At 34.5% G+C, this 13,821-nt stretch overlaps 1 protein-coding gene across 3 annotated transcripts; it reads right to left on the reverse strand.

The window, feature by feature from the left end:
• Window positions 1-1,673: 1,673 nt before the first annotated feature.
• LOC112275319 (protein ACCUMULATION AND REPLICATION OF CHLOROPLASTS 6, chloroplastic) lies at window positions 1,674-6,585 on the reverse strand. 3 transcript variants are annotated; one of them, XR_016500024.1, is made up of 7 exons: window positions 6,039-6,561; window positions 4,807-5,037; window positions 4,415-4,645; window positions 3,964-4,224; window positions 2,656-3,658; window positions 2,176-2,367; window positions 1,674-2,063 (listed from the first exon to the last, which is right to left on the reverse strand). XR_016500024.1 is itself a non-coding variant. In XM_024505580.3 (7 exons), exons 1-7 carry the CDS (start codon window positions 6,357-6,359, stop codon window positions 1,773-1,775), a joined length of 2,475 nt encoding a protein of 824 aa, XP_024361348.1. In that variant the 5' UTR covers window positions 6,360-6,585; the 3' UTR covers window positions 1,674-1,772. The 3 variants fall into 3 exon arrangements, 2 of the variants coding, with proteins under 2 accessions (XP_024361348.1, XP_024361350.1); XM_024505580.3 differs by having other exon boundaries at window positions 2,176-2,312; window positions 6,039-6,585; XM_024505582.3 differs by lacking the exon at window positions 2,176-2,367.
• Between the last annotated feature and the right edge of the window lie 7,236 nt (window positions 6,586-13,821).

Raw genomic sequence — 13,821 nt, forward strand, 5'->3', positions numbered from 1 at the left:
AAATTTTCTTCAATTGCAATAGAATGAAAAAATTTCAATATTTTAAAGAAGTCTTTATATTCCTAGTTTGTTTTAAACAACTCGTATTTTGTTATAATATTCTTATTAATATGACAAATGCACACTAATGCTTGAAAAATAGGATACTTAGTTGTTATAGCATTTATTAGAGAAAATCTCTTAATCAATAATAAAAAAATTAAAAAATCAAGTTGCAATTGTCCAAATATATTTTTTGATACTTTTTAATGCATGTTGATAATTGTCCTTTGTTTCAGCTAGCATAAAAACAACAAATGCTATAAAGCTTTTGTATTTGCTTGTTGCACCAATAGCATAGAGCATTGGCATACCAAATCAATTGGTTTTGCATATAAACAACAAAAGGAGCATTATTAAGTGTAATTGATCTAATTTAAGAGTATCCAAAAAAATCCAAAATAAATAAGAAGTATAAGCTAGATAATCTGATTCATAATAATAATTGCATCCTAACATATCCTAAAGTACCTCAATTGGTTTTTATCTTACAAGTTTCTTACAACATGATTTGGCTATAATGTTATCCGTATCCGATGCACTTGCTTTTGTTGAGTTAATAAAAAGAGGATCTTTTTTGGTGGAATTGCAATATCAACATAATCTATCTCAAAATAAATTACTCTTCTTATAAAATCCTAACCCTCAAATGACCTCTAATGTTTACAGCTATTGTATCTGTGTGATTATGAAATGAATTTGTAGTATTTATATATAAAAGGTCATTGCTCTTCAATCTTCTAATCACAAGGAATAAGTATACAATGCATCTTATAGTTGTATTCTTTCTATTTCACCACACTTTGGTTGCTTCAATCAATTTTCATATTTTCCACCACTGTTGAATTTAATCCTTACTTTTGAGCTACAACTATTAGAGCAAATCCCTTGATGAAAATTGGGTTATATCTTTAAGAAGATACCAATTGCATCCATAATATTGATTGATGCAATGCATTCTCTTGCAAGTACAAAGTACTAAGCCATGATGTGATTTGTAATTGGTGCAGATGCCATCACAAAGGCAAGGTTGTTACTACAACCAAAAATCTTTGTTTTGCCATGTTAAAAATGCCTACAAAAAAATGAACTCGCATAAAAATCAACGAGTGGCCAATGTTTCAAAATTAAAGGCTCTTCTCTTCGAAAAACATCTTTATGGATCAAACCCACCTAAGAATTAACAGCTCCTATGCATCACAATTCCCTTGCACAAGACCATGTCTACAACAAATTACACAAAATTCCTTCTCAAGATTATTACTTACAAGAATTGCAATTAAAATAAAAGATTAACAAAAGAGACACAAAAAAATAACTAATAGAATCTTTTGTTGTGGGTTGAATCTTACTTAAAAGTTGCTCCCCAAAACCTTCATCGCCAAGTTTTAATTAATCGCAGATATTTCACTAAGCAAGCATAATGACAAAATAAATAAAAACATCAAATAATCAACCGCTCTCTTTGTCTTACTATATCAGCTACTTGTCTTTATTTACTTTTCACATGTATTCAAGAGTTGTCGATGTTTGAAGTGTTCAAATTCCGTAATGTTTCAGCTGTTTACTAACATTCCAAGTACAGTGGAGAATGGAATTCTTGTAGAGTTTCCAGCCAAAGAATGTGCGCACAATTTCAACTGCAAAAGACGTTGCATCAGTGCCAAAATCTCTATTCCGATTAGCGTACACAAGGTTTTCTGCCTCAACCCACTACAATGATGGTTTTACAATCATGTGCGCAAAACAGCTCCTCCATAGATTCGCCAACCATTTAATCCATGCCGTAGGTCGTATCGTGCGGTATATGTGTCCCTATACGAATCATTGTGCTCAGGATTATTTATATCCACCAAGTGCGCTGCCTCCTGCAGAGTGGCCTCTGCAGTTGCTCGCCTCCCATCATCACTGACGGTGAGAATGTCAATAGTAAGATTAAGAAGCGCATACTCCCAGGACCAACCATTCCTCATTACATCACTTGCTCGGTCAGTCCAACTGTTAAGCATCTCGCCCTCTAGCACCTGCACGACCACACTAGGGTTATATTTGCATTCAGGTTGAATCACCAGGCTGGAGATTGTGTGCAGATTTCTGAACTATGAATATTTGACTCAACTAGTATAAGAGGTGTACCTCAGGCAAAGCAGCCATATCATGGGTAGGACCAAGTGCACGGGCTTTAGCTGCCTGCCATTTACGAACCATGCGTTCCGCCAACCTAGCATCCATTTTGGGAACCTCCACTTCTACAGCTTCCTTTTTCCTAACCCCTTTACGGTGAGCACCCCCATTACACTGTTCAGCTAACCTTCAAAATCGTCTCACCTTTCAAGAAATTGCAAAAGGAAAGGGATTACGACCTTCAGAGTTAACGTACATACTTTAAGGATAGTTTTCTTTGAAGTAGTACTAAAATTTACAAGGAGACTCCATATACCTACATACCAGTTCAAGGGGCGCTACACCGGACATTTTAAGTTTAAATAGCACTCAAGCTAGTTGCGCAAAATAGTTCTAGGAAAAATATGAACCAGTGGCATGTTAACGTGACATCAAAATTTATTTTAATGACAAATTACCCAGAATGAGGGATGTTAGGATATGAGTGAATACCTGTCGTGGAAATGACAGGAGTGCTGGGTTTGGGCACTTGAGCAGAATGCCCCACTGATGCGAAAGATTCGAGCAAACGAGCAACTCGGGAATGTAGCGGTAGGAAACGCAAACCCGCCATTACCAAAGCTCCAAACACTAGACCACTGCAGGCGATTTGAATAGGTCCAAAGCTTCTTCGAACAGAGCCGTCATCGACTGAATTCTTGGCTTTGCTAGGAATACCGTCTTCCAGCTCGTTCTCACTGCCTTCCCAATTCTCACCCTCAAAATCTACAGCGTATCCATTAAAACTTGGATCGCCATCAGTACCCCTGTGGGCAACAAACTGCTGGAAGTCTCGCGTCGGAAGCTCAACTGGATATTCAAGGAAAGCACTCGTAATGAAGCTCTCATTATTTCCGCATATTGGAAACACTTTCTTGAGAGTAGCCTTCAAAGCGGCACCAGCTCCAGCTCCAATTTTCACTATAGCAGCAGCAGCAGCCATGTGCGACCCAGTGCCCTTCTCTAATCCTTCCAGATAGCTGAGCACACTCGGATCATCAAAATAATCGTTGAGTTTGACATGGAGGGACTCCGTATCTCTGAACCTAGGGAACACCATCTCCATCAACCATCCTTCTAATAATTTACACAATCCAGGCAATGAATCTGCATCTTCACCTTCCTCTGAGAATGCGTATACATAATTCACAATGGATGGGTCCCGGAAAGGGGAGTTTTCATCTTCTAAACCCAACCATGTCCGACAATCGGCAACCTCCCCTAATAGTAAAGCGCAAATTCCTCTCTCGAAGGCGAACTCAAACTGGGAATCTGAGGGTTCACTATTAGTAAGAGATCCATTATTCTGTTGGAGCTGGCGGAACAACGCATCTGCCTTCTGAATCAAACGTGGTTCCTTGGAAGCGAAGCCCTCAGCCACATGCGCTAGTGCCGCCACGTATACTTCAGAGCTATCAGCAGGGACATTGCTAGGCGTGGTTGAGAAAAAGACCACCTGAAACGCCAGTCAGTCCGAGGTTAGAGGTTCTCTGAGAAAAAACAGTGCAGACAAAACCAAGCACAACGTTTCTGATAATGAGGTAAAAAGAGTACAACTTAGTGTGCTGTGGAAGCGTCTGAAAAAATTGATCACAAAATAGGAGCTTTGCCTCAATTTACGAAATATTTCACTTTACCCAATAATATGCTTGAAACCATCGCTCTTGCAGTCAGAGCATCATGAATGCACGAGTTTGTTCTAGACCAACTTTACATCTTTAATTATACAAAGACTTGGTTGAAGCCATCAAGATCAGACACCTGTTCTGCAGCAGTCATGAAAGAAAATGCCTCCTTCATCAACTGCTCACGAGTCGACCCGGCCAGAGGAGAGCTGCCACCATCTCCATCAACGGCCCATAATAGTGTTCGTAATCCCTGAAACCCCTGCTCTCGCTGAGGCTCGTGTTCCTTGTCAAGAGGAAGGGCAAGCAGTTCCAGAATGCAGCGAGGGGCCAACTCATCCAGTGTAGCTTCGATTTGCTCTTGCAAGTCTGGGACCAAAACTCTTCCACTCACCTCCTGCATGAACACAAGAGTCCCATATCTTAAATTACAGCAACATGGGTGCAGAGTGTGAAGTAGAGGATACACATGATAAATGCAGTAGGTTTGCGCAGATATAATGATCATCTTGAAAATTTAATCGAGTGGGATAAATCTAAGCAAAATGTTCGGTAGACCTAAAAAATTAAATACTGCGTACACCTACCCTTAACACCTTCAAAGCAGACTCTAGCAGCGAGCAACTCTTTACGACAGCTGGGGGTACTTCAGCCATTGCTTCCCGTGATAATTCCATATAAGAAAGTGCCATAGCGAACACCACATCACGGTGCAACGTTGTTGGGAGGTCCTCTTGCTGTGCCAATAGAGCCTGTCCTGCCTGCAGTACGACCTCCACTTCGCGAACCTCGTGGAGCAAACAAAGTGCTCCTCCGACCTGTGAAATGAACTCTCCATTATCACATCGCAAATAATACCACAGTAACACACATACACCAACAAAAGCTACATACCACCTCATGGCCGGAAATTCATAGCAGCTTGCATAGTTCATGTGAGCCACGTAATTTGAGAGGACGTATAAAGGCGGACACCCACCTTGGTCCATGGTACGTCAAGAATTAGAGTGTCCGCTTCATCTTCGGCAAGGCCTTGGTTATACTCTGCCCGGATTTCAGGATCCACGAGGGAGTCACGTGCTCCTCTCAAGATCTCAAGCCGTGCAAGCAGCGCTTGCTGACTGAATCCCTCTCGGGGAGGGTTGTTCACGCGTGACTCAAATGCACGCATTACAGCATCTGCCAGATACTGTGGTTCAGCTCCCAATATCTGTCACCATAACCTTGTTAAAAGATGATGCTAGAGAATGAACTTCGAAGCCAACGGAATTTTAGCTTCACATGCAACCATTATTAGCGCTCTCGTTTGTAAACTGAAAAGATCCCAGAATGAACGAAAATTTGCCGCATTAGTATTAGGGTGACATGTCAGTTTCAGTTGTTCTCCAATCACGTGTTCAGAACCAGGAGCTTCAAAGGGATAAATCGCAGATCGCTACCGATCCACAGCAGGGGATGAACACGCACGCACTCCTTGGCATACTACTACACCTGGAGAACATCAGATCGGGGCCAGGTGGGATGACAAGCCACATTGCTCCGAACAATTCCTCATAACATTTCGGAACATTGCTCTCCGACACTTGAAATTTCGAACTACCATTCCTCTTCTTGAGAAATTTGTTTTCCAACCAATCGCAGCGATTTGCACATTAGATCAATGTGGTACAACGTATATAAGACGATCACATGAAACAAAACTGCACGAACTGAGAATGACTGATAATGGCAAGGTGATGACTCTGAAGTTGAGTTGTCCGTCTCGTTCTATAAACAGCAATCAGGATGCGCCGGCATGGGCTATATCAATTGTCTATCTAAGAAAGATTCACAACGTTCCACTATCCATGCGCAACGAAGAAGTTGCAATGCTATCACAAACCATAGTGAAGAAAAGCTTCCTCGACCAAAAAAGAGTCATGATATTGAAAAAACACTACTGCACATCTCCTTACTCTGAAATGACCATGATGCTCAAAAAAGATTCCCCAATTCCCTAATCTTGCTTGCTCCGGTAATCTACTAACATCATTAAAATCAGAACATCAGAGTGTAGGTTTCAAGAACATCAAAGGATGTCCGATAATCCCGAAAAACTTAAATGCACTGACTTCGGCAGTGTAAAGAGCGAATTAAAGCCCCGGAATCATAGACCTCCTACCCACATTTCCCGAAAATGAATAATAGAACAAAGGTGGTCCAATCGCTGACCTGGTAGTAATCGATGGGCAACCGAAAGGTCTTCTCAGTTTGAGCAATGGGCGGGTAAGCCGAAGCCGCAACCCGAACACAAAAGCTCGCCCCCCGCTTCGCTATCTCGTTCTCTCGTCCCCGACTCCTCCCGCTCCCCACCACGCACACCCCACTCCTCTTGCCGCTATTGCTCCAGCACTTCCCCGGCGCCATCCGAACACCACCCAGCTGCGCAAACTCATCCCTGGAAACTCCCCCAGCGCCGAGGCGCGGCACCGCTGCCCCGCCCTGGCAGAGGAGGCGAACTCCAAGCAGGGCACCACACTCCAGTACCACCATCTTGACGAGCCACCGATTGCTTGATTGGTTGACAGTGTCACCAATCCTCCCTCATCCTCTCCCTCTCCCTCACCCCCTTCTACATCGTCCTCCACAACCTTAAACCCTCACCGCCCTGCCCCGCCCCAATCAAATCAACTCAACTCAACGCATCCCGCAACACCACCCCCATCACTCAAGGCTACACAAACACACAAACTTCGCGCCACGGCCAAGTTGAGCAACGGGGAGCGTGGGTGCCTGGGCACACACGCACACAAACACACAGTAGGGCCGTCGTCGCAGCCCATTCCGCGTGTAATTGGTCGTGGTGTTAATTTGTCGGTTTGTGAGTGTCTGGTTTTGCCGTTTTGGTGGGAGCGGCGATAGGTCGATCACACATTGGGAGAGATATGCTGGTGCATTTCGGAGATATTATTTTCATACACATATATTTCCCCCTTCCCCCTTCAAGTCCGCGGCTCAGCGCATCCATCGGTGGGGCCATCCACCTTCGCAACAACTAACTGACTTGGCTTGGGTCTGAGATCAAACTCCTCTCTCTCGCATGTCGTGTTCATTTCCTCTCAGAACGTGGTTGTATTTGTCCGAACTAGTCTGCTGTATGACTTTTTTTCGTGTGTTGATGTGCTTCTGAGTTTCATCACTAGATTCTATTGCTGGAGCAGGTGCCGTTGTGCCACTGCTCCTTTCCAGAAAGCATTTGTTTATTTATTATTGTCTTTTTCTGTTTTGCAATTCACAGTATCAAGTTGTAATCTAGCTGGGCATGGCGATGCCGGGAATTGCAGGGTTGGTGTGAGATGAAATTAAATTTGATGTGATCACCATATTTCTATTCACAAGGACGAGTAATATTGTGTGTGTTTGTTCTGTTTTCTTTGACACTTGAGGTGAACCCATTGTATTAATTTAAAGAGCTTGAGCACAACAATGATCATCCTTGCCTAGCCCTAATATTCCAAATACTGGAGGGGGTTTAGAAACATCCTATTTATTAATGTGTCCTTTACACCCATCTTTTTTGAATCACTTCAATTTCCATTCAAATAATGGGTACCTGAACCTGTATGGAAATTTTTGGTATTCCATTTAATTATTATATTGTTTATATGTTTTGAGGTAGTTTTAGTAATCCAGGATCTATTCTACTTTCTAATTGAAGCAGTGCTATGCTGATTGAAGTTTTTTCTTGCTTTTTCTTCATGGTTTCTCATTAAATTATACCATATTTCTTTAAACCAGACAATATAAGTTGGTGGGTCTTCTTATCCCTCTATACTTCTCTTCATAGACTAGTACATTTTTTAAAGTCCATACAATCCATGAATACACAATTTGAAAAAGCATTCATAGAATCTATCATTAAATGTTTTAGTTGTGGTAGTAATTGTTTAACAATTACAACTTATTTGTACAAAAAGTTATCATAGAGTCCCAGTTGCAAGTGCATGTTACAATTTTAGTTAAGATAGAAATGGTTTAATCTTATGATTTTTCAACCTGTTAGCACACTTACAGGTTATGAAATATTAATTAGGAACTTAGAGAAAAGTACCATTTTTAAAAAATATATACATGTATATTTATATATATATATATATATATATATATATTAGTTTTTTGTGAGAAAAAGAGTATATATCAATCATACAAAATGCGGATTCTACAATAGTGAGCAGTGAGTTGCAATAAACCACATTAATGAGCATATAGAAATTATTTTTCTATGAAATTATTTGCATCTATAATTTCATGCTTGAAGTTTTTAAAGCCAGTTTTGTAGCAGATTGTGAATCATTGAATAAATAAATGATAATAAAAAAGAATCAATTTTTTTAACATAAAAATAAAAATGATACTACATTAGAAACAAATTACATGTTGCATGTTAATTTGAGAAAAAGAGTATAAAATACATGTTGTATGGTACTTTGAGAAAAAGAGTATAAAATACATGTTGTATGGTACTTTGAGAAAAAGATTACATATTACATGTTGTAATTGATAACCGGATAAGGTGGAAGATAAAACATAACAAATAAATAATATTATATAGAGAACATAAAACACAAAAAATAAATAACTAATTGAAATGAAATTATTTAAAATTTTAATACATCAATGAAACTCTAAAAACGTTTCTGCAAAGATTTACATAATATGTAAATTATGTATTTTTAAATATTTTTTACATGTAATTCTTTTACATATACAAATTAATAAAAAAAAAAAAAAAAAAAAAAAAATTGTTGAACCCCACTTTTAAAATATGACAGCCTGTCAAGCTTTACTGCTACTTCTTCTACCCTTCAACCATGATGACAAATTTTAACCGATTACAATTTAGTTTTAAAAGAAAGAAATTCATAAGATAAGAAATATTTGTATTATACTAGAAAATACATGATGTTGAATTGTTATACTTAGCATTGACTATTATTGTTGAAAACTTGATTTGAGTTTGGAATTAACTTTAATTTAAAATATATCTAAAATAATTAAACTTTAAATTAATTAAATATCACTAAATAACAATAATATTCTAAATTTTTCATTTGAATATTTTAAATAAAAAAATGTGATTTTTTTGAAAAAAATATTATAAATTATATATATATATATATGCATGATTGATTTTAGTTTGGAGAAAAAAATTATTTGATTTGATTTACTCACATGAATTCAACATACTTTTGATTGTTATACATCCTAGATTCAAGTGGTTCTTTGATAGAATCATTTCTTATCAACCAAGAGTTGAGGTAGCTTGAATTTTTACTTTGTGCACTAGCTTAACGTCACATGTTTTACCTTAATTGTTGTCACCTTAATAGTTTTTCATATCTTGGTGTTTGAAAGAAGCTAATAAAACTTTGAATACAGAGTATATGATAGTTGTTTTAATACCCACAAGAATAATCAACTTTTTTGGGTAAATATATATATAATATTATTTAATAATTAAAATTTTAAAGTACACAAAATACAAATTCTTTGATTATAGAATTAAATTTTTAGTTGACATCAAATATGTATAGCATGATTGTTTTGTAAAATGAATAACAACAAATAGTACATACAATTAAATAAATAAATATATATATAAATATATATATATATATATATATATATATAGGGAGATATAAAATTTGTGCCATTAGCCACAAAGAAGGTGTAGAGGTGCAAAAGCTAGTTGAATCCATGCCATTGTTATGAAAAGCTTGACTCCAAAGAAGCATTTTTTTAAAGACATGTTTGTGAGTTAAAAAACACTTTTCATCTTGATATATGATCATTTTCTAATTTTATCTTCATTACTTATTAATATTGAATTTCTAACATATTACATTAACATTACCTTACTATTCAAAAAGAATATCATTTTTCCACCAATTCCATGTAATTAATCCTATTTGGCTCTTTATATTTTAATAAGTATTTTAATTTCTTTATTTTTTTATATTATTTTATTTATTGAATATCTAAATCTAATTCTGTACTATTTCATGAATTAACATTAGTCTATTTCAAGGCTAACATGATTGTTTAATGTTAATTCAATTGACAATATTAAAAAATTGGTGTGATTTTAAATATGGTATTGGTACAAGTCTTTTATTTAAGATAAGAATTGTGCATCAAAGTTTTAGATTATTGCAATGAACTTCTATCAAGGACATGAATCTCAAGGAACTAAAAAATCAATACATCCTTGTGGCACTCAAAAAAACAATATCTAATCTTTGTTTTCTTTGAAGATAGTTGATAGGTCTTCTTAGCCATCAATAATGTCTTATTTTAGGATAGGAAGACCACCTTGTTATTTAATCACTGTTGAGGGATTCATAACTTCCTTCAAATAAAACAATTGTAACACCATCAAAAGTCATTCTTACCACAAATAAAATCACCAATTATTGAGAGTTTCTTCTAAGGTCGTGGTACCACATGTATTGTAATTTGCCATCTATTCAAAAAATAAATGTCATTCTTGAAGGTTTTTATTTTGATTACATCAACTTGAAGGTTGTGATAATTATAATATTTCATCTAATATCATGATGCAATTAATTTAAATACATTTGGAGGGTAATTAATTTGGAGGGTAATTAATTTTACTTTTAGAAAGAGAGGAATATAATGCTAATATATTTATAAATTTGAATGGAATTTAGAATAGGAGATTATTATCTTGGATAGATTTTTTAAGCTTTGAGGGTATAGTCTTTTAGGATACATATCCAACTCTATAGGAGTTGAAGGCAAGTATGGAGAAAGATTAAGGTAGTGATTTTTGGCATCAATAGGATTTTTTTAGGCTAGTGTGATATAGGAGGAGAGTTGTTGGAATTTTTGAGTAGCAAGATTTAAGATAAGTTTAGATTTTTCTATCCCATCTATTATATTTTCATCCTTTGTATTGAAATTTTGAAAAAGCTAGATCTCATTGCTAGTTTTTCAATAAGCTTTAGCATGCAAAAAATGAAGCTGTGGCAAGAGAGATCTATGCAAATTTGTGGAATAAGGGTCGCTGAAATTTTTAGGTGACGAGATTTAAGATTGATTTGGAGTTTTCTATACCATTTATTGTATTTTCAACTTTTTGTTTTGAAATTTTTAAAGAAGCTAGATTTTTTTGTTAGTTTTTTAACAAGTCTTAGCATACAAGATAGAAAGCTATAACAAGAGAGATCTATGTGAATTTGTAGGAAGGAGGTTGTTAGAACTTTGAAGCAACAAGATCTAAGTGTGGTTTGGATTTTTTCATTCCATCTATTTTATTTTTATCTTTTTGTATTGAGATCTTGAAAAAAAATAGGTCTTATTATTAGCTTTCCAACAAGCCTTAGTATGCAAGAAAAAAAAATTGTGAAAAAAGTGATCTATACAAATTTATAAATAAAATTTTGAAGATTATGGCTACAATAAGTAGCCAACGTTTTTCTTAGTTTGGCTCTCATTTTCTTTGAAATTTTTTTATTGATTTTGATATTTTAAAATTTATATTTTGAATTAAGATCAATGAGTTTTTTTTTTTTTTTTTTTTTTTTTTTTTTTTTGAATTGAGTTAGTAACAAGTGAATTATAGGTATTTTAGTGAGAGGAGGTTTGGATTTGAGATTTAATTTAGAAATTGGATGCAGTTCATTTGAGATAACATTATGCTTTCTTACAATCGACTTGCAATCAAGTACCTAGTTTTTTCTTGAGGAAGCTCGCCTTCTTGACATTAATAAGTCAACATATAATGGTTCTTGAATTGAATTTGTTGGCTGTTGGTTCTCTATTTCTTTTGAGCCATAAATACATAGAAATCATAAATAAGAATAAAATATCAAATGTAAAATTTTATGAATTATAATTCTTTTATAGCAAAGATTTGCTATCTTTTATTTTGATTTTGATAGATGTCTTTGATAAAAATATCAACATTTTTTGATATATTTATAAGATTTTTGGCTGGCTCTCATGTGTGCTTATTAATAATATATCCATGCTAATAAACATTGGTGTTGCTTTAATTATAAGACTTCTTTGACCTCATACTCTTGATTATTTTTTACTTTTATAAGAAAAGGTAGTATTTGTCTTCTTCTTGAGATATTTATTATCTTATATGATTCAAAAAGAGATACATAGAATAAAAGATGTATCTTTATAGACTTTGGTAGGTAAAATTGATAAGTAATAGGATTAAACTACTAACATATAAGAAATAGTATAAGTCTATAGTAATCCAACTTGTCACAAAAGTGAATAGTCTTGATATTATGACAAAATAATTATACCTTGTCACCAACATAAAATTAAGGTTATTTTTTACAATAAACATTTGCATTGATCTTTTGTCATTCTTCAACTCCTTTTAGTTGAACCTTCATTGTTGTATATAGCTTTGACAAAAAAATTTCTAAATCTTCCACTATAAGATTATTAATTCTTAAAAAGTCAAAAGTATTAAGTCATGATGATAATCATAATTAACAAAGAAAGATGTTTGTTGAGTAGAAGAATATATTATATTATTATAAGTAAATTCTATTAATGATAAAAGAGTTATCTAATCATCTTATTAGTAGTTGATGGTACACTTCAAATATTGCTTCAAAACTTGATTTTCTTGTATCATTTGGCCATCAATTCGAGGATGAAAAACCCAAGATAGTTTTATATCTACCTTCAAAATTTTAAAAAGAGTTCTTCAAAAACTTGATATAAATTGTATTTCTTTATTTGATATAATATCCCTTTGCAATCCATGATAGCAATAGATGTTGTCAAAGAAAAGCTTAGTTGTTTCTTTACTTGTAATAGATTTTGTATATGCTACAAAATGTATCATCTTAGTGAATCGATCTACTATCATAAATATAGAGTCAAAAGAACGTGAGACTAAAAGATCTATGAAAAAGTCAATAGAAACAAAAGACCATGGTTGTTTAAAAATAGGTAATGGCTAAAAAAGTCCATAAAATTGATCACAAAGAATTTTTGATCTTAAATAAATGTGACATGATTGTATAAAGTCTTTGATTTCCTTCTATATTTGAGGCCACCAAAAATCTTTGAATATTAGTTCCAAAGTTTTGTTGTATCCAATACATCTCGCTGTTAAAAAAACATGCTTGAAAAACATGTAATTGTATTTTGACTTCTAAAATATATGATTATCCTTCAAAATAGAATAGATTGTTTTTGAATTCAACTTTAGAAGTATCCTAAGAATTAAAAGAATTATTTTTAATTTCATAAACAAAAATATTAGAAAATATATTCAATTAAACTTTCTTGAAAAAAGTTGAATCTGTTAGGGACATAGTCCTTAGAACCTTCTAGAGATAAGTTTCTAGAACCTTCTAGAAGCAAGTCTCTGGAACCTTCTAGAAGCTTTCTAGTTGGTAGAAGTTGCTTGAGAAGCTTCCTAAATAGGAGTATATATTGGAATCGAGGCTGAAGAGTTCTTCACTCTCGACAACACATCTCTTGGAGCTCTAGCTCACCTCTCTGGTGTTGTTCTTGTATTCATCTGATTAATCTAGTTCTTGTCAATTCTTCTTGAACTTCTCGTTAGATCTTGAGTTTGTATTTCTGTGTCCATGACAGAATCATCAGTTAATGTTTTTTTTATTTTTCAAAGATGAAAATGCTTTAGCTTGAAGAAAATCATTCTTTATTCATCAAAAGATGTATTTTTTTCCTTTTAATACAAGATAAAAATGTCTAAAAATGATATTTGATAAATCTTATTGTTTTCAAAATTGATAAGTGAACTTAAAATCAAATCTTTGTAAATCTTGGCTATTAAAAATTTTCTAAAATAAAAAACTATTCAATAGAGTTTATAATTTATTTCTATTTGTAATAGCATTGCATTGATAGTAAAGTTTAATGCATGTATTTTTATAAAAAAATGCCTTAAAAAAGCCAATATGATACAAGATTCGCGTAAAAATAAATG

Source organism: Physcomitrium patens, chromosome 22 (assembly GCF_059467195.1).
Source record: "Physcomitrium patens ecotype Gransden chromosome 22, ASM5946719v1, whole genome shotgun sequence".
In the NCBI taxonomy this organism is placed as follows: domain Eukaryota; kingdom Viridiplantae; phylum Streptophyta; class Bryopsida; order Funariales; family Funariaceae; genus Physcomitrium; species Physcomitrium patens.